A 21,688-nucleotide genomic window follows, 5' to 3' on the forward strand; every position below is an offset into this window, starting at 1 on the left:
CTTTCCTGCTCCTCTGATGCTGCCTGGCCTGCTGTGTTCCTCCAGCTCCACACTGTGTTATCTCTGACTCCAGCATCGGCAATTCTTACTATCTCATCATTAAGTAACTTTTCTGAGTTGTCTTCCTTGGATCCAAAGTGATTGACTTTTCATTTCTGCAAGCGTTATCAACTGCCATATCATGCACCGTTCACCTCATGGGACGGAGGGGAAATACATATATTCACCCGACCCATCCCCATTCCTCGGAGCTGTTACAAAAGAGGTCTTCCCACTCCCACCCTTCTGCCCATACTAACTATATTATTGCCAGTGTAACGTCCAGGTCAATTGGCTTGGCAGAAAGTTCAACTCTGGGATAAATATTTGCTTTCAAGTTGGTTGTTGGGCTGTCCATTTGGCACCCTCAACCCCCCACCATCACCAATTCATGGAGTGTGGATCGGGGGCGAGTGCGAAAGCAGTGGGTTAGCCACACATCATATTGTACACAGCATACTCTGTTCATACAGAAGCCCAAGGGGTGGCATTAAATCCAGAGGTGGCTTCCTTTCACCATCTGTTCATGTCTCAGTGCATTCACTAGTTTAGAATGATCTACAGATTGAATATGCAAATCGACATTGCTTTGTCCTAGTCATTAATATGTAGTGAGAAAAGTTGAGGTCCAAGTTCATGTTCCTGGGAATACCGTCCTGCTGATCAGTGGATTTTCCCTTTATCCTTACATTCTCTTCTCTACCTTCCAACAAGGGGGCTGATTAACTGAGTTGAGTAGATGGTCAGTATGCTTTTAAACTAATGCCAATGATGTGGGTTTAATTCCTGCTATAGATGTAATAGACTTCAGACCTGCCTCCTTGCCCTATCCTCTGCTTCTTGATGTGGAGTAGTCAGCTTTATTAAGTCATTGCCTCCCACGCTAATAGAGAGATGCCTTTGGCCCCTGGTAGACTATGGCTAATCATGTATACATCTTCCTACTATAACATGGTCTTTCTGCCACTCTGTCATCTTTAGCTCCATCTAGTTTCATAATAATACTGTACCAGATAAGAGGTGAGCACACCTCACATTAAAATGCTCAATATCAGGAAGCAAGCATGTAAATAACCCAAACTCACATGAAGCAGTTTTTAGTTTTAGTGGGCAGCATGATGCTTCAGTGGTCAGCACTGCTGCCTCACAGCGCCAGGGGACCTGGGTTTGATTCTAGCCTCAGGCAACTGTCTGTGTGGAGTTTGCATGTTTTCCCCGTGTCTGTGTGTGTTTCCTCCAGGTGCTCCGGTTTCCTTCCACAGTCCAAAGATGCGCAGGTTAGGGTGGATTGACCATGCTAAATCACCCGTAGTGTCCAGGGATATGGAGGCTAGGTGCATTAGCTATGGGAAATGCAGCGTTACAGGGATAGGGTAGGGTCTGGGTGGAATGCTCTTCAGAGGGGCAGTGTAAACTTGATGGGTCAAATAGCCTGCTTCCACACTTTAGGAATTCTATGATTAATCCGCACTCCAGTCCACTCTACCTTGTGAATAATCAATTACAGTTATTAAATGTTTTCTAATTTTCTGCACCTTTGTTAGCTTTTCTTTTACTACATTTCTCCAGTTGCTGTCATATGGCCTAAGAGATAGAAAATGACATGCAACTGGAGATGGATCAACTTTAAAATTAGGAATCAAAAGATTATAGGATTTCTAAGGGTGTGCCTGAAGTCAGATTGATTAGAGATAAGTTGGCTAACCCCTGAAAACACATGCAGGGTTTGTGATGCATCATTAGCCTGCAGTCGCTGATGGAAATTCAGACAACATACCATTTTTATATTGCCCTCTCATCAGCAAAATCTCTGCCTGCAGTCAGGGTTAACCACAATGTTCATTGGCTAATTGCATCAGGAGGCCTAGAGTCAGAACTTCCTGGAAAGTCTTAAAGCCAGCCTGCACTTCTTACAGGAGCGATGGATGGTGGGTGAAAGCAGCTGTATAATAAGTATGTATGTTCTGGAAAATAGTGAAGTATGGTACAGCACGAGAGACCGTGGGATCAAAGGCTTCCAATGCTGCACTGTACACCTTTGTGTAAGGATATACGGAGAACCATCCTTCAGAAACATGGCCATTGGGAGCAGATAGCTGTGGAGGCCAATGCCCCAAGGACTTACACAAAGTGAATTTGTTGAACTCACTCATATCAGTGATTGAGGAATGGATCTTCAAATGCCATGTCCAACCATTGCACAAGCCTCAGCCACCGTTCCAATCACCTCACCTACATTACTCACAAGGACAAATAATTAACATGCGTGTGCTTCACTGCACCCTCCACACTTAGCACTCCTGCAAGCCTCATATACATGCTTTTGCACTCTACCAGTTATTCAGATACTAAAGCAGTCACCAACTAAATGCAGCAAGATCTGAACTGATAGTGGCAAGTGAAGTTCACGTCACACAAATATCAGACAGTAACCATCTCCAATGAGAGAGAATCTAACCATGCCGACTGATGTTTAATGTTATTTCCATTGCTGAAGCCTCCAGTATCAATATCCTGGGGTTACTATTGACCAAAAACTAAACTGGAGTAACTATATAGATACATTGGCTTCAACAACAGATCAGAGACTAGGAATCTGGCAGCAACCAACTCACTTCTTGACTTCTCAAAGGCCAAACATCGACAAGGCTGAAGTCAGGAGTGTGATGGAATGCTGTCTTCCCTGTAAACGTCTGCAACTTGAACCGAGTACGTAAAGCGCCAAACATTTGTAGAATTGTACAGTCAGAAGAAGTCTGCTTTTAAATAGCAATGGTAGAGAGACCAGGGTGGTTTTCGGAATCCTCCTTTTGTTTAACACTTTCTGCTGCATTTGGTTAAGTGAGGACGGATGCATGCTAGACTGTTGAGCACCAAAATGGCAGCACTGTTCTACCTGTCTACATCAACTCCAGCGAATATTAATTGTCTGCTCTAATGCATTCACTCTCAATACCCATTGTGATTCACAGTAGAAGTCACTGTGGATTGTCCACTCAGAGCTGTTCATGGGTCCAATCACACAGACACTACATACGATACACAATACCAACAAGCTGATATTCTCAGTTTTTTAGGGTAAGGAATAATTGATCTCATTATTTCACATCTTCATTGCTTCTATTTAATCTGTGACAACTGAACTGAATACAGCCATAGCTAGACTCCCACCACAAAATTTGTCACAACCAGCATTTCACCTTCACAGAATAAGGACATGATGTCATGATGGGAACAGGCCTAATATTAAAATACATATATTTTAGACAGGATTCCAACTGATTCAAATATGAGACAAGTGGCACTGGAAATAATTTGGACTAATTGAAGAAAAATCATTACAATTAACTTAAACACTATATATTGCCTATACCTTTAATCAAACCTCCATACACCCATTCATTCTACAAGGAGATGTTCATCTCAGATACATAGTTATGTTGGGACAGCCTATCTGAAGCAGGCTCTGATAACAGTAAGGAGAATCTTAAATCTACACCAGGTATTTACTAGCAGGTAAGTTTCTCTCAAATATCAGGACACATTGGTTGGATGTTGTTCCCCCAGTGGTCACAGGTAGCCATAGGACATAAATGAAGCAAGTGGCTGCAACCGTTTTGGGATGGGAGATGGAAATAGATTGCAGGGGTAAACTGCAAAAGGGTTGCACATCTGCATCGGTCTGAAGGTCATGCTGGGTACAAGTCAGAGATAAGGTGTACAGGTTTATCTAGAATGCGCTTAGAGTTTTGCATTAAATTTTAACTTAGAGGGTCATTACAGCAGACAGCCCATATCGGATTTCTACTGAGCAACCCAGACATTCTAATTCCCGTGCTCTATCCCATAGCCCTGCACATTTGTTTTCTTCAAGTGTCTATCCAATTTACCTTTCAAATCATTAAACAGGCAATGAGTTCCGGTTTTTCATCCCACCTCTTCCTGCAATTTTCACCCAAATCGTAGTGTACCATGAGATTTGAATATACGTACAACCCAAACACTATGAAGCAGGTTTTTTTTAATTCCACTGGCATCCAATCAATAAAACAGGAAGGGAAATCAAGGATAAATAATAACTATATATGCTCTGTACATGGAAGAACTATGTGGGTTACAGTGGACAGAGGAATTCCTGTGCCTGACTACTTTCTTTCCCATCAGACACCCCTCAACCAAAGATACTTTATTTTTTCAGCAAATCTATTCAATTTCTACAGCTGCCTCCCTCACCATTGCCACCTGGAGGCCCCATAGAACTGCCCACGTCCTTTTCTCAGTGCCCACCATCACTGTCATTGCTTGCTGCTGGAGATCCTGTTTCTCAAACATCTGTTCCCTTTCACCCCATCCCCCACCCCATCTGTTGCACAGTTAGCTAAACAAATCAGTTTTGCTTTGTCCACCTTAAAGAAACCTTATGTTAGAGTCCATTAGATTTCCACATAACATTCTTTGCTTCAAGCAGAACATACTCAGCCTCTCCATTCTAACACTGTAACTAAAATCCTCCATCCTTGGAAGAATTCCAGTAAAAGAAAGCTTCTGTAAACTCAGAAAGACTCTCACATTCTTCTTAAAATGTAGCAACCAGAAACAAATGCAGTAATCAAAAAATGGCCTCATAATAGTCTTACAAAGATTCAACATTGTTCCTTGTTATCGTACTTGATACCTCAATTTATAAAGCACAAAATCTCTGCTAATTGTTCTTTCAATATATTCTGCCACCTTCTAGAATTGATGCCCATGTATCCCAAGGTTTTCTGGCCCTGCACACGCTTTCCAACTGTGGTATTAAATTTGCATTGCCTTTCCTTATCCCTTCGGCCAAAATACATCACCTTCCCTCGCTGCTTTGTATGAAATTCCATCTGCAACTTCTGAAATAAAGTGCTCAGTTATAAGCTGCACTGGAAAACTGATGGGAGTGACAAATTTTATTTTGTAAAAATTGTTTCTCCTCAACAAATGAGTCTCAGGCAAACAATTCCATCCCCAGTGGGCCACGGAAAGACAAGGAGCCAATTCTGTGCCAGTGATTAGGGAGTTATCAATCTCTTCAGTGACATCAGTGAGAAACACTTCAATCACAAGGAGCAAGAAAAATGAACACCTGAGGAAACTACTTTGAGCCGCTTCAACACTTAGCTACAAAGAAGAGTTTTCGGCATTTTTTTGCATTCTGCAGGCTTCTAAACAGAAGCATAATTTGCATGAACAGGTGCAATTGGCATCGCCAAGTTTGAGACTTCATTTAAAAATTTCCTGATCGCTTGATGTGAGTTTTGTAGGTTTTTTGTTGTCCATCCTTAATTTGCTCGAGAAGGCAATAGTGGCATTACATTGTTACAGTCTACTCTGACTTTGCTGTTAGGAAGATGATTCTAGGCTTTTGACTCAGCAATGGTAAAGGAATGGCAAATTGCTTCCAAGCAAGGGTAGGGTGTTGCTTGGAGGGCCAATCGCATGTTATCCCACATCTGCCGCCCTTGTCCTTTTAGATGATAGAGGACAAAGATTTGGAAGGTGCTGTCAACGGAGGTTTGACAAGTAGTGAGTCCGAGCTAAACAATCAAGCACCTTTCAAATATAATTTCTCATATGGATGATATTTAAACTCATTGCTAATCTCTTTACACATTTTCAAACAACCTAAATTGAAAACGACAACCTACTCAGCTTTGAAAAAAACCTTTTTTAAATATATATCTGATTGAAGATATTCTCTAAAGCTTTTCAAGTTTCAAAAGCAAGCATTGAAATCTTGCTTGGCCAGGTCAAGTCGGATTAGAAAAGGTTTTACTGAATGCCTTCAGGATAACGAACAGTCGCCTTACTGTGGGGAAAAAAAAAAAGGGTTTTAAGGGGAAAGCAATTTAATTCAGATAAAAAGAACATAGCTGCAAATGTTGGAATCCTAAAATGAAAAATAACGCAGAAAATACCAAGTAACTGTCATTATAAAGGGTAGTTAAAATTGAAGACAGTAAAAGATGTGCACCAGAAAGTTTCCTTTTCTAAATGTTTATTGGTTTATTGTACATTTCTAGAATCGTCTTCTTTGATTTGGCATTTAACTCCTTTCAGACATTTATCTGCATCATAGAAAAGGCAGTGACTTGGAGACAGTAAGGACTACAAATGCTGGAAGTCAGTCAATGGATGTGAAGCTGGAAAAGCACAGCAGGTCAGACATCATCCAAGGAGCAGGAAAGTCAATGTTTCGGGCTGAAACCCTTTGTCAGGACTTGGTGGTGGGGGGACATAACATAGAGCATAGAATAGTACAGCACAGTACAGTACAAGCCCTTCGGCCTACGATGTTGTGCCAACCTATTATCCTACTCTAAGATCAAACTACCCTGCATATCCCACATTTTACTATCATCTATGTGCCTATATAAGAGTCACTTTAATGTATCTGTATCTGAAGCCCAGAAGTAAATAGAGAGAAGGGGCTGGGCCTGGGGCTGGTGGGAAGGGTAGGTGGAGTGGATAGGTGGATGCAGGTAGGGGATTACTGTTATTGGTCAGTGGGAACAGTGGAGCGGATTGGTGAGTAGGAAGATGGACAGGTTAGGTCAGGTCAGGGAGGCGAGGAGGCGGGGTAGGACATGGGATAAGGCTGGGGGTGGAGAGATTTTGAAGCTGGTGAAGTCAATATTGAGACCATTGGGCTGTAAGCTGCCAAGGCAAAATATCAGGTGTTGTTCCTCCAGTTTATATTTGGCTTCGCTCTGACAGTCAAATCTACCAAGATTAGTTGCAAAGGTCCACCTAACATACATATTTTTGAAGAAAACTCCCCAGTTAAAAATCACCTAAATGTTGACAACAATGATAAGGCGATAACAGCACAGTCATTAGGCATTCTCCAAACAGAATTCCATCAGCAGGCATTTTACAATTGTCATCAATCATCAAAGCTGACAATATTAAGTAAAAACTAATCTGATACTTTGCTTCAGTCTCCTAGTTCTAATGAAGGGATCATACCAAAAACCAATCATCTTCACTTAAAGATGCTGAGAATGTATATATTCACGACTTATTTCAAATCTCGGCTTTTACTCATCTCAGAATTAAAGCTTCCCATTCTTAAGTCTTTTCTTCTATTCATTCAATGGGATTTGGGCACTCGTGACTGATCTGCTTTTATTCTCCATCCTTAATTTCCCAGAGAAAACCACTTTGGTGTCTGGAGTCACATGTTGGCCAGTTTCCCTTCTCTAAAGAACATCAGTGAATCAGATTTGAACACAATTGACAATGGTTGTATGGCCAGTATTAGCTAATTTCTTATTCCAGGGTTTTATTGAATTCAAATTTCCCCATCTGCCCTAGTGGGATTCAAACCAATGTCCAGAATTTTAGTCTGGGGTTCTGGATTTGTAGGCTTTCTCAAGATTTAGTAGCAATTATTGTTTTTAAAAACACTCATTGAGCTAAAACTACTCTTGAACATCCGGCATCTTTCCATATGCAGGTAGATAGTATTCCCTTTCTTTTGAATTTCTGGTTACTGAACAATATGAGTACAGTTATTCGATAGGGTTTAGATGGTTGAGAGACCCCTTATTGAAGCTTACAGAATATTGAGAGGTCTGGGTAGAATGGATGTGGAGAAGATGCTTCGACTAGTAGGAGAGACAAGGACTTAAGGGCACAACCTCAGAGTGAAGGGATGACCCTTTAGAACTGGGATGAAGAGGAATTTCTTCAGCCAGAGGGTGGTTAATCTGTGAAACTAATTTGGCTGTGGAGGCCAATTCATTGAGTGTCTTTAAGGCAGAGATAGATAGGTTCTTGATTGGTAAGCAGATCAAGGGTTACGGGGAGAAGACAGAAGAATGAGGTTGAGAAACATATCAGTGATGATCGAATGATGGAGTAGAATCAATGAGCCCTATGGTCTCATTCTGCCCTGATATCTTATAGCCTTACCTCCTCAACAGTCAGCAAAAGACAACTAGAAACATTAGTGGTATAAAAGTTGGTCTATATTGCAGCAATTTCAAAACAGGTTCACAAAGTATCAATTTTCAAGATGCAACATCCTGTACTTCAAAGGTGCCAAAAAATAATTCCACATAATTGTGAATTGGACCATTTTTAAGGTGCCTACTTAAAACGGACATTGGCCTTTTTGATAGGCTGATGGCAGGCCTCACACATGGTTTGGAGACTCTTTCAGAAATTAAGCTGCTCTGACCAAAGCAAGTGTTCAGCCTTTTATGAAGAAGCTGTCACCCAAAGGCTAAGTCATGTGTTTTTAAGAAGGGTCACTGTCAGTGTGGTCTGTGGCCCATAGTGACATGTGCCTGTTCAGTGACCTGGGGATGTACAATAGACACCAGAGGAAAATCTTAGATGATGCCAATTATCTCAGGCCTCTGTCTTTGAGCTCACAGACCGTTCTTAGCACCAATATCCATGCTGCATGACTCTAAGACTTCGATACTTAAAATGGGCCTTTTAGTATTTCTACTAAAGACTAAATCAGCACCAAATGGCAATGGGAAATTGGTGGTTTAGGGGTGATGGAAGGATAGACTAGTGAAAACAAAAGGTTCTCTAAATGGTGATGTCATTCAAGTTGCAAAAGGAATCACAGTTAGTACAGTGGTTGGTTCTTTAAGTTTTCAAATCTTGGAGACCTTGACATTAACAGAGACAGGGGTGGGTGCAGAATATTTTCCAAATCGTTTTCACATCGTATTCATTTTTGTACAGACTTTACGTCACTGTTAATACCCGTTGTTTTACTCAAAACAAATCAAAGTGAGGTATGTTCACTGAATCAACATTTCGACAACTGAAGCTACATTTCTACTTGTGCTGCAGGGTAAAAAATTACTGATGTTTCCACTTGGAGGATGTCACAGCATATTTCTGCAGCTTTTATTTGTCGCTGTTTTTGTGCTAAGTTTTTACTGTAAGTCTTGTTCTTTTTTCACACAGTCACAATAATTATCTTTATTGATGTCATAAAAATTGTTGGTTCTCTGCAATTGGTTATTCCGTCTTCCTTTGAGAATTAACAACACAGCTAATTGCCATCTGCTAGAGATAACAGCTCTCAGCTCTTACAGAAAGCACCATCTATTCACAACGTTACCACGGCACTCCTAGCTAAGATTCCTGACAAAAGAATTCTCAGAGAAAGCATTCCTGACAGCAGAATCGACAGAGAAGACACAGAACATTCTGGAAGACATAACCTGGCCGTAACTTCAAGAGGCTAAATTCTACTGTTTTGTTATATAAGTGGGACTTGTATTTGTCGGAACAGCATAACATTAGAATCTTGTTTTATTCGAGAATAGTTAGCAGTTAGAAGGGATTTTGTTTGGTTTGTTCATTGTTGCAGTTAGATAAATAAATTACTCCTTGTTGATTGTGGAGTGAGTGTTAGGGATTTACTGGATTTAACCACTAGAAGTTGCTAAATGACAGGTTACACCCCTTTTCACACTCCTTTTAACAGATTATCGGGCAAGGTGCTCCTCTTTGGCTCTTTTGGTTTTCGTTCTCAGAGTTGGGGGGATCAACTTCCACTTTATAATGCAAGTCAGATAAAGATAAACTATTTCCACTAGTTGGGCATTCTAGAACTAGGAGGTATTGTCTAAGAATCTGGGCCAGACTATTCAGGAAGTATTTTAGGAAACACTTCTGCACACAAAGGGTGGGAGATGTTTGGCACTCTCTTACAGATTCGGCAGTTAATACAAAATCAGTCATTAATTATAAATCTGAAAGAGATACATTTTTTTGTTAAGCAAAGTTATTAAAGGAAATGGGCCAAAGGCAGGTACATGGAGTTAGACCACAAATCAGCCATGATCTCACTGAATGGTGGAATAGGCTCAAGGGGCTCAATGGCCTACTCCTGAACCTATGTTCCTACAAGGTAGATACAGGGAGAAAAGAGAATGAAAAAAATACTAGAGACACCACAAAACATATCAAGAAGTGTGAAAAATCACATTGTCGGAGGAGAACAACAGCTGATAGGAATAAGTAAAATCAACATGTCAAGGTTTTCTATTTTTCGTGAGATGTGTGCTGTCCATTCCTAATTGACCTTAGAGCTAAGGGAAAGGGCAGTTAATAACCAACCTTATTTCTGTGAGTATGCAGTCACAAATAGGCCAGACTAGGTCAGAATGGTAGATTTTACTCACTAAAAGTCATTAATGAACCAGATGGTTCATTAGTTTGGTGGTCTTCAGTACTGAGCCAAGCTTTCAGTTCCTTCAATTTAATAAGTGAATTTAAACGCTGAAACCTGCCATGGTGGGATTTCAAACATGTTCCCAGAGCATTAGAAATACTAATACAGAGTGAATTCACCACCATGATAATGACGCAATTATGTCTACATCTCAATGCCTCACAACATAAGAATGAGAATGAGAATTCTGGTGGACAGCATAGACTGTTGTAACACAGATTGTTACTTATCTTTGAGGGACACAAACATCATCAGCTTCTGGGCAAACTTTAACATGAGATGGAGACAGAGAGGAAATCATCCTTGTACATAGTTAGCTCCACTTGGATGTGAAAGAGATGAAGTCTCCCCATAAAAGGACTTTGTAAAAACTGATCCTGATATCACTGCTGAAAAGAACACAGCTTATGGATCTGGATTATTTGAACTGCTTTTTGATACTATCCCTGGACTTATTTTAAGCGGACCATCCACAAATCCTCAAATCGCTCTTTCATTTAACTCCATAGGTGGCACCTGCTACGTTTTCACTTTTCATTTAATCATGAAATCCACATTCAAAAGAAAAGCAGCTCATGGACTGAGGTTCAGCCCCATTAGATTTGGTATAAGGCTACAAATCCGTTCTTGAGTTATTCATTTCTACATTTTTTTTTGTCAGACACTATTCCTTTATCTTTTCAAAGCAGGGGAAAGAGATTTAAACAGAAACTGAGGAGACAAAATAAAGGATCACAAAATCACTTGTAAACGAGCAGAACCGAAAGCGATAGCTGCCATTTCATTACCACCTACTTTACTTCTATTACCTTCATGGCACAAAAACTTATTAGATGCTATAAATCTCTGACTTTCCAAACCAGAATCATGTTCTCACCTGGTCCTGAAACATTGCACCACCGAACGCCCAAATGGCAGCAAAAATGAAATAGAGTTCGTACAGATCCTTGTGGCTGTCTGGGGGTGTATTTTCCTTTGTCAACAAGCACTCTAATAAGTAGCAAAGCATCTGGACCATACTCTGCTCTGGGACTGGGATGATCTTCTTAAACCTGTGGAAACCAGTTCAAGAGAATAAGAAGAGAAATCCTTTCCTGTGTGAGAGATAACTAAATCTCAGAGAACTAACTAAAAAGTAACATAGGATTTCTGTTCTACTGTTAAATGTTTGTTTTGAAAGGGCAAATGCTTAAAAGCTGTGAACCTGAAGGACACTGAGGTCAGTCCAGCAGTGCACCAAAGCAACTTAACCATTTCTCTCAATGTGACAGAATGTGGAACTGAATCTGAATGGACGGATGAATGGACGGAGGGACAGACAAATGAATGAATTACTTTTATTGTCACATGTACTCAAATGAATACAGTGAAAAGTTTATAAAATGCCACTTACAGCACCATTTTAGGTACAAGGGTACCTTAGTGCATGTACTTGTAACATATATACATGTACAATGTGACTGCTAGATTCAAATTTTCAGAAGGATTCTCATTGTGTTTAAAATGCTTCAAAATTTCAGTTCAGTTGTTTGGGCTTCAGGTAATGCATCAACTGATCTCCAGTTTGCTCTCCATTTTGTAGTACTTTATTGCAAAAAAAAACACAGGAATATTACTAACTAGGGAAAGCGTTCAAACATGCTGTGCCACTTTAGTGCAACAACTGCAAAGCTCAAGTCTTGTTGTAAAATGTTCAGTTCAGTACAGTCTGTGCTCGACCTTTATTTCCCTTACCTTGTCCGAAGAGTATCCAGACACAAAGGCAGGTATTTCTCAAATAAGATAGTCAGGTTCGCTTTCTCAGACTGGATCTCTCGTTTGTCAATCCAGCTGCTCACTGGGGGGTTCCAGCCGAGGTCTGCAGGATTAATGTACAAGATCCCTAAAATAAAACATAAGAGCAAGGTTATTCCTTATTTTCTGATATAAAATTTGAGAGTTATGAAAGTAGACCATAAAATGTGCAAAACTAGCTAATACAGGGCATGGTATCCAGTATCTGTATCCGTTTTTACATATTGCAATGTCTTAGTTTTAAATTATCCACTCTGCTAGTGTACAGTGTCACCTGCCACTGTTCTGAAAATTGTTGCTATGGTAATACAACTTGAGTGGAACTGGGAAAAGTGATAGATGAGAAACATGAGAAGCTAAATGTCTGTCTAACACCTCTCTTTTCAGCCACGTGCAACTAAATCCTTTGTACATTGTGGTCTCAAACAAGATATGTACCATCTATGTGATGCTTTGGTCTTGTTTCTGAGTCATTTGGGTATTATAGCAACACTTATCTCTTGCAATGGAGTTTATGATTACCCTCTAGTGGGTTAGATTGGTCATTACATTACTTCTTTCAAATAAGCCAAATGGTAATTTTAAAGATTCATTCCAATACAATTCCTTCTTCCTATTAAAGACAGGACGTGCTATCCAGATTAGTTTAAGCACTAAGCTGCTCAGACATCAATTTGCCATCTCATTGTTTGATGGATGGGCATGTTTTTATGGATAATGATTTTATGGTGCAGACCAAATGTTTCTGTAGAAAGGGAGCAAAGGTCAGGTTCCTGACTTTTACCTTTAGCTAAGAGCTCAATAACCTGGAAAATTAATTCTGTCCCACAGATCTGCCATGATCTCATTGAATGGTGGAACAGGCTCGATGAGCTGAATCTCATGACTTCAGGACATTAACCTGGACCTCAAGCTTATGAGTCCGATGATATTACCACTTCACCCACCATCACCCCTAGTAATTTAAAGGTTGCGAAAAAAAGTATACACTCAAGTGTTCATATACACACAAGTGTTTACATCCAAGGATCCCAAGTCAAACAATAATCGATCTTTCTCATGGGTCTTTGGGGAGGTAAATAATAGCAACACAAAGTGTTAAATGTGTGGTAAATACCCCTGCTGTTTTAATTGTGTTCCTTTGCCTGTGCTACTCCTGTTCTTATGTCTCTCTCCACAACAGTACTGCCTCACGTGCTGAGTATTTCCAGAATTTTCTGCTTTTATTTCAGACGTGCCAGATCAATGGTATGTTGCTTTCCTTGAAGGTGTCTGTCTTTCTCTTTGTGGCAAAGAACAGGTATGAAGCTCAATTGAGAAAAGGCAGAGAATCTGCTGGAGAAAAGATAGAACAAGCACAACAAACAAAGGTACCGGGAGATAGCAAGAACTATAGATGCTGGAGTCAGAGTCAATACAGTGTGGAGCTGTAAGGAACACAGCAGGTCAGGCAGCATCAGAGGAGCAGGAAAGTCAACGTTTCAGATTTACATCCTTCATCAGGTACCGCACTATTTCCTGCTGTTGTTATGTCCCTAAGAAATCTTCCTCCATCATGAGGCTTACATAGCACTCATTGGGATGAATTTTCAACTTTTACCAAAGCACCTACTCTAAATCACATTTTCGACTTCTCTCTGTAACTTAACATTATGAATTAAAACACAAAGAATGTAAATCCTTTTGCAAGCCTTCAGGTTTTCTTTGGATTTTGAGGAACAGCACTAGAAAGGCTGAAATTTAGGATCACTTAAACACAACACAGGCAAAGGAACACAATTGAAACAGCAAGGGTATTTACCACACATTTAACACACACATTTTGGTGTTACCGTTATTTCCCTTCCCAAAGGCCCATGAGAAAGAACGATCACTGTCTGACTTGGGATCCTTGGATGTGAACACCTGTGTGTATACTTCTTTTCTCAACCTTCAAACTACTGGGACGATGGTGGGTGAAGTGGAAACGTCATTGGGCTTGTAATCTAGACGTCCAGGTTAATGTCCTGAAACCATGAGTTGAAAACCCATTAAAGCTGCTGTTGGAATTACAGTTCAATTTAAAAATCTGAAATTGAAATCTAACCTCGATTACTATAACTCAAGCTTGTGATCTGTGTAAGTATCATATCCCCTATGGAAGGAAATCTGTCATACTTACCTGATCTGGCTCACATCTGACCCAGCAATGTAGCTCATTTTTAAATGCCCTCAAGGGCTTTTTGGGATAAGCCTTTACTAGTGATGGCCACATCCCTTGGACAAATATCTGTTTTTTTTAATTAAAAAAAGAGACAAATTCATAGCTGGAGTTCCACCTTCCAAGAGCAATGACAGTTATTTTTAATGGTCGTTTCTCAAGTCTGTTGTTGGTAAAAGTTAGAACTTGATCTGATTGTATCACAGTATCACACTGCATCCGAACAGGAAGAAATCATCGAGCAGCAATGAACTAATTCACAGCCTTGACGCGAGGAGTACTTAAAAGACGAATAAACTCTGCAAGACTGAACCCAGTTCTCACAGATTGGATTTTTACCATAATTAATTTCTGGTTCTGTACAAACCTGCTCTCGAAACAGTGGCGGGGGTTGCAGTGCGTAAGTGACTAATTTCAAACAGAAGTCTCATGGTTGGATTGAGAGGGATCCGTTCATTACTGGCCAATGTCAAAACCTACAATAAAAAGATAGTCAACCCGATAAGAAAGACAATATTTTGTTTCAGCAGAATCTGCAGGGTGAAAGACTCTTATATAAGGACTAGCTTTTCTTTAGAGGACTGAAGTCCAAATCAGATATGAATAGAAGGGTGCAGAAGAACAAAAAGTGAGGTTAGCAAAAATATGACCAAAAGAAGCATTCAGAGAAGTAGATCTGAAGTTCAAAGAAGCAGAATAAGAATTAAGTTTGTGTGAGAAAAAACAGGATTGTGCATGCTGATTTTTTGTTTATTCTTTCACGTGCTGTTGATGCTGCTAACCAATCCAGCACTTGCTGGCTACCCTTAATTACCCTTGAACTGAGTGACTTGCTAGGCCATTTCAGAGGGCAGTTAAGAGTCAACAATATTGCTGTGGGTTTGGAGTAACGTACAGGCCAGACTGGGTAAGGATGGCAAATTTCCTTTGTGAGCGAATCATTTGGGATTTTAGCCTGGAGAAAGGCCAAGAGGAGAGCTGAAGCGAAGGATGAAGTTCCTGACATCAGTTCCATGGTGTGTAGTCATCGTGATGAACATGGGTTTGGTGAGAATTCAGGACTTTAGGGAGACAACAGCATACATCCTTCACAATGAATGCTGCTTTGCGAACAGTAAATGTAGGGAGGTGCTAAAGAGGGCTTTGGATATCAAACCCGGAGGTGTTAAAATCCTGATCACAAATTTGCAGCTTCTACAGAAGGCTTATGGCAGGAGCAGGATATCTTTGGGAGATGGATTGAAACAACTATGGTAACCAATCAGGTCATAGAGTCGTAGACATGTACAGCACAGGTATAGACACTTCAGTCCAACTCGTCCATGCTGACCAGATGTTGTAAATTAACCTAGTCCCACTTGCTAGCATTTGGCCCATATCCTTCTAAACCCTTCCTAATCACGTACCCTTCCAAATTCCTTTTAAATGTTGTAATGGTACCAGCCTCCACCACCTCCTCTGGCAGCTCAATCCATACACACACCACCTTCTGCAAGAAGAAGTTGCCCCTAGGCCCTTTTTAAATCTTTTCCCTCTCACCCTAAACCTATGCCCTCTAGTTTTGGACTCCCCTACCCTGGGGAAAAAGTCCTTGACTATTGCCCCTATCCATGCCCCTCATGATTTCATAAACTTCGATAAAGGTCATCCCTCAGCCTCCAATGCTCCTATTCAGTCTCTCCTGTATAGCTCAAAATCTCCAACCCTGGCAACATCCTTGTAAATCTTTTCTGAATCCTTTCAAGTTTCACAGCATCTTTCTTATAGCAGGGAGACCAGAATTGAACACAATATTCCAAAAGTGGCCTAACCATCATGTATGAAAGGAAACCGATCCCAAGATCAAATGACTCCATTGTACACTTTGGTGTGAAGTTACAGCCAAATGAGTTAAGTGAGTCACAGATAGAGACATCTTTGTGCTGCTGATGGGTATCAAACAGGATAGCTTTGTTTTCTTGACCTTCAGAAAGCGGAGATAGGAGATTGGAAAGGGCAAACACAGTAGAGTAGCAGTTAATATAAAAGGAACTCCAAATTATTTTATCTACAGTATAATGGAAAATTATGAAGAATAGGGCTTATTAGGAATCAAAACGAAAGCTTCTTGTGATCGCAGACAGCATGGCCAAGATGCTAAATTAATACTTTGCATTTGTTTTCACGCCAATGTCAAAGAAAGGGAGGTAGTAGTAAGAATGGATAGGATAAAAATAAATAAAGGAATGGCACTTCAACATCTATACTTAAAAGGTTCAAAGCAGGAAAATTACTCCATCTGAATCCTCAATTGTTGAGGAACATAAAGAGATACTTATGAGATAACATGCTTTAACCTTCCAATTTTCTCTAGAAATGGGAGAAATGACAGTGGACTGCAGGTTTACAAATTTTACATCCCTGTTTAAAAATGGACAAAGAGAAGAGGATGGAACATCAGCTTTGTCAGCCTAAGAGCAGTAGTGGTGGTCGGTAAAATGTTAGAGGCATGAATCAAAGCAAAATTATTTGCCATTTGGAAAAAGTATGTGTTGATAATTAAATTCAGTGCGAATTGTTAATGGACAAATGCTTTTGCAACTTCTTTCCTGAAGCAATGGAGAGGATGTGGTTGAAAACAAGCTGTTTCAATATATAAATCTGTAGAACAGCATTGTTACACTGGAATGCAAACATGCATTGAAGGGTGTAACTGACAGATGCCTTATCGATTACAATGTTTACCATCGCAGCTCAGATATTGGAAGCATTGGGCCAAACATCAAGGTGTCTTGACATTCTCAGAACAGTGCAATTCTCGGCATAATAGTGACTGTCATTAGGAATGTGAAAAACACTTTTTTATTATTAAAGTTTCTTTCATCCATCGCACTCCACTTTTTGTTGATATTCTTACATAAAAATATCATACTGGGGTAAGATTTTTATGACTTAGCAGGTAGACTATTACAGGAATCCTCTGAAATAAGGTTGAAGATTAGATTCAAGACATCACAGCTTTTTTTTTTAATAAAGCAGAGTCAATAGGAGGATAGGAGCAGTGGATTGTTCTTTTTACTAGTCTTCAGTTAGCAAAGTTTCCTTCTTACCGACTCCAACTGGATGGATCTGTCCATTTACCTTATTATCATCCATGACGGTGTTGAGAGATTCAATCCACATAGGATCAATGTCGCCATCGAGCACAATCCATTTGGGACCATCATGAGTTATGTTTGCCAGATCACGCATGATACATGAGATGAGCCCTAAGGATTGAACACACAAAGAGGCTGTCCTTAGTTGATACACAGACTGCCAAGTGAGGTACACTAATCTTAGATAACATCAGGAACCTCTCAAATTGAATCACAGATCCTCTTGCTCTATTCAGCAATATTAATTTTCACGTTCTCCCCTCAAATGAAAATAGTAATAAGCAATGTTGTGGCTTACTTCTACAATTGACAGCAACTCTCCAATTAACTAGCCTAAGTAACTGTGTATACTGCTACTTGACTGTGCCGTGACCAGATATGACATGTATGATATGCAAGTGAATCAATTAAAGTCATGAACAATGCAACCAACCAGCCAAACAAAAGTCTTGCCGAGGATACAATAACACTCAACATTGAGCTGTCCAATCACTCAACAAATCAAACTGGCAGGTGAATTAATTCTAAGTTATCCCACTCAGCGGTCTGTTTTCTGTAGCCATTACATACCATCCTTCCACTCTCTGGTTGCTGGGTTGATGATTCCAAAGAGCTCATCATTAGTGACAGCCTTAGGATTAAGATCAGTCCAGACTGGTCGGCGTTTCATGTTCTGGTAAGTCTTGTATAAGGATTTCAGGACCTGTGTCTTGCCAGTTCCAGCGTTACCCACAACAAAGACAGAGTGTCTCACTTCAAGCATCTCTTCTAACTGGACAACCTGCAATAATAGGAAAAGCCAAGATGGTAAAATAAGAAAATAAGAACAGGAGTACAACAGTCAGCCCATCAAACCTGTTCTGTCATTCAACACGATCATAGCTGATTGAACACTTGAATGTCTTTTACTCATCCCATCCACATAACTCTGTAGGCCGTTGGTAATGAGAAATCTATCAATCTTTACCTTAAACATATTCAAAGACCGAGTCTTCATATTACACTGTGGTAGAAAATTCCAAAGCTTCACAATGCTCCGAGTAAAATAATTTCTCCTCATCTTGAACCTAAGTGGTAACCCTCCTACTTATAAATTGTTTCCCTTTGTTCCAGATGCTCCAACAAGGGGAAACATCTTACCTGTATCAATCCTGTATGTCCCTTTAAGTACTTTGTAGGTATGAGCACCTCACATTCTCCAAAATTCTAGAGATTACAAGACGACTGGATGCTCCCATCATCCCAGGAACAAGTCTGATGAACTTTTGTTGCACTCCATCTATGGCAATAATACCTTTCCTAAGTTCAGGAGACCAAAAGTGCACACTGTACTCAAGTTGGGGCCTAACCAATCATACAAATAAAGCAGGACTTCAATAGACCTGTACTTAAATCATCATACAATGAAGGCTAACATTCCATTCCCTTTGCTACACCTGCAACAAGGACACCGAAGTCCCTTTGTACATCGACACTCTGCACATTTATTTCTCCTAGCAAAGTGGATAACCTCACATTTTCCACATTACATTCTGAATCTTGCATTTACATAACGGGTCATCACATCCTCAGGATTTCTCAAAAATGCACTCCCAACAACAGACTACATTTACAGTCCTGTCACTCGTTACATAGCAGCAGTCAATCGGCTCATAGGAAGACCCCAACGGGCTGAGAGAGTGAATGGACCCTTATTCTGCATTCGTGTAGCTGGATCAAAGGAGACATGTTGGCCACATATCTGGTAGGAATGTCTGCTTTTATTCACACATGATTGACGATTTCAACCACATAGTGAAGGCAGAAGCAGCTGACCATAATTTAAAATGTCACCATACTGGCACTTCTGCCTTAATGAAAACTGCCACTTGTGCACATCAATTCAAAACAAAGTGTAAATCAAGCACATTACAGTCAGAAGGTTTAGAATCAATTCCACAAATTTTGCATATCAGTTGACTTTGTATAAAGAGCTGTGTAACTTCTATCTCAAGAGACGCGCACAAGCAATCAGTTGAATATCAGTAAACACAAACTGGCATACAAGAAATGCCTTATAATCTTCACAGACTATCCTATGGCACGTCGCAACAAATTATTTCTCTGTTTTGGATTACACTCAGTGTTTCTATGGGCCAATGGGGAAGCCAATTTAAACACAATAGCCCACAATCAGCAAATGAAGTGAATGACCAATCATTTTTTGTGATGATATTAACTGAGATGAATACTTCCCAGGGAAACATCACACTCCCCTCTCAATGGTACCATGCGATCTTGGACATCCACTTGCATTGCTGGAACAGGAGGGTTGTCTCTCAGTTTAAAGACTTATTCTAAAACACTTCAAATAATGTAACAGTGGATCAATAAGGCACTGTTATGTTGTGTGTTCAAGTTCTGGAGCTTGAACAAAATGTACAAGGATTGAGCAAGATATAGCACTACTGAAATTAAACCAAGCAATGTATAGCTCTTCAATGTGAGACATTATATTCAAAAGCAACTGGTGAAGGCTTTTATTGTTGTCTCTATATGGCATTTCTGAAACATTTTTTGAATATGGGTCCTTCCACTGGATGTGGGAATTGAGAGCCAGGCCAGCACTTTTTGAGAAGCCGGTGGTGAACCAGCATCTTGAACTGTTACAGTCCCTGTAGTGTAGGTGCACCCATAGTACTGACAGGAGGGTGTCTTAGATTTGACCCAGCAACATTGAAGAAACAGTGCTACAAGTCCAAGCCAAAATGGTATGTGGCTTGAAGGGGAATTTGAGGATGGTAGTGTTCCCATGCAATTGTTGCTCTTGTCCTTCGAGGTAGTAAAGGGTGACCATTTCAGATGTCCTGTTGGAAGAGTCTCAGTGGATTGTTGCACTGCGTCTTGTTGACACACTACTGCCACCGGGCACCACTGACCAAGGGAGTAGAAGTTTAAGGTGGCGATGGAGTGCCAATCACGTGGGATGCTTTGTTCTGGCTGGTGTTATGACCAGGTTGAGAGGGGTGACATGGTTCTTCACTTTTCTACCTCGAAGGTCGTCCCAAGAAAGGTTTAAATTCCTTTTAGTAGTTCATTGTATTTTTACAACCGGTACAGTTCAGTACCTCCTCAATAGTAAGTCCCAGGATATTGATAGTGGGGATTCAGAGCAGTGTTTAATTCAGCTAGAGGAAGAATCTACTGTGAAAGAAAGTTTTGGGATTAAACATTGCCAGGCTAAGAAAAGAACAGAAGGAAACTCTCAGGAGCTAAGAATCGCTTTGGATTGACTTTGGGAGAGTTAAATGCCAACTAAAAGGGCAGTGCAAAGTGTATCTGTGAAATCTATTTTCAGATGTTCAGTTTTGTGGTTTAAAATACAAGTTGCTGCAAAGATATTGTTTAGTCAGTTTTTTGTGCTTTCATACGGTAAACATCATGAAATGTTGTCATGTCATTCCTTCAGCTTTTCACTAGAAATTTGAATGTCCGTTTGAAAATTATCAGACTCTGGAAACCATAACAGCAAGCACAGCATTATCTTCAAACTTTATAGTTTACACAAAATTTGGCAGTATAGTAAATTCTGACGAAGACAAAGGTGAAATTGGTGGACAGATCAAATTTAAATGCAGAATAACGTGAAAGGGTATATTTTGGGAAGAAGAATGAGAGGGGATGGAAGAGCATAAGGACCTGGGATATGGATGTACAATTCAGGTGTCAATACTTTGTTAAAGGTGGCAGAGTGGATGGTAAGGATAGTTAATCAAGTATATTGAATTATGGATTTTATAAATAGAGGTATAGACTCAAGGACTATATGGTGAACCAGTGGTTTGGATTTAACTGAATTATTAACTTGGAGTCAGACTGGTTTTATTTCCAAAGTATAAATTTGTAAAATGCCAGATTGTCTACAGATTGCGTGCTTTTTGAACAAATTACAAACCTGCAAATGCAAATTCACATCATACATTTGTGTGTATGCATGTATGGGAGAGAGGGTGTGTGTGTGTGCGTGCGTATGTGGGGAAGCGAGTTTGTGTGTGTGGTGGTGGAGGCTGCGGCGTTGGTGCGTGTGCGTGGGGTGGGGGGCGTGCGTGTGCACACGCGCGTGAGGGAGAGAGAGAGAGTGTGTGTGTGTGTCTGTCTGTGCGTGCACATGTGCGCGTATGAGGGCGTGCGCGACAGAGCACATGTGTAAGAAAAAGAGGGAGCGGGAGCGGGCGCGCGAGGGAGAGCGCGGGAGTGTGCGCGCGCGCGCGAGAGGGGGGGAGGGGGGGAGCGCGGGCG

The 21,688-nt window shown here is 40.5% G+C and overlaps 1 protein-coding gene across 1 annotated transcript in view; it reads right to left on the reverse strand.

Moving 5' to 3' along the window:
• The window catches only part of LOC109910686 (dynein axonemal heavy chain 9-like), a 419,178-nt gene that overhangs the window by 244,651 nt on the left and 152,839 nt on the right, over positions 1–21,688 (reverse strand). The window contains exons 32-36 of the mRNA XM_048611128.1: positions 17,981–18,191; positions 17,394–17,521; positions 14,641–14,749; positions 12,014–12,161; positions 11,157–11,331 (exon numbers count right to left, since the gene is read on the reverse strand). Of these exons, the coding sequence (XP_048467085.1) occupies positions 11,157–11,331; positions 12,014–12,161; positions 14,641–14,749; positions 17,394–17,521; positions 17,981–18,191 (771 nt within the window). The remainder of the gene's footprint in view (positions 1–11,156; positions 11,332–12,013; positions 12,162–14,640; positions 14,750–17,393; positions 17,522–17,980; positions 18,192–21,688) is intronic.

Source organism: Rhincodon typus, chromosome 23 (assembly GCF_021869965.1).
Source record: "Rhincodon typus isolate 14 chromosome 23, sRhiTyp1.1, whole genome shotgun sequence".
NCBI lineage: Eukaryota > Metazoa > Chordata > Chondrichthyes > Orectolobiformes > Rhincodontidae > Rhincodon > Rhincodon typus.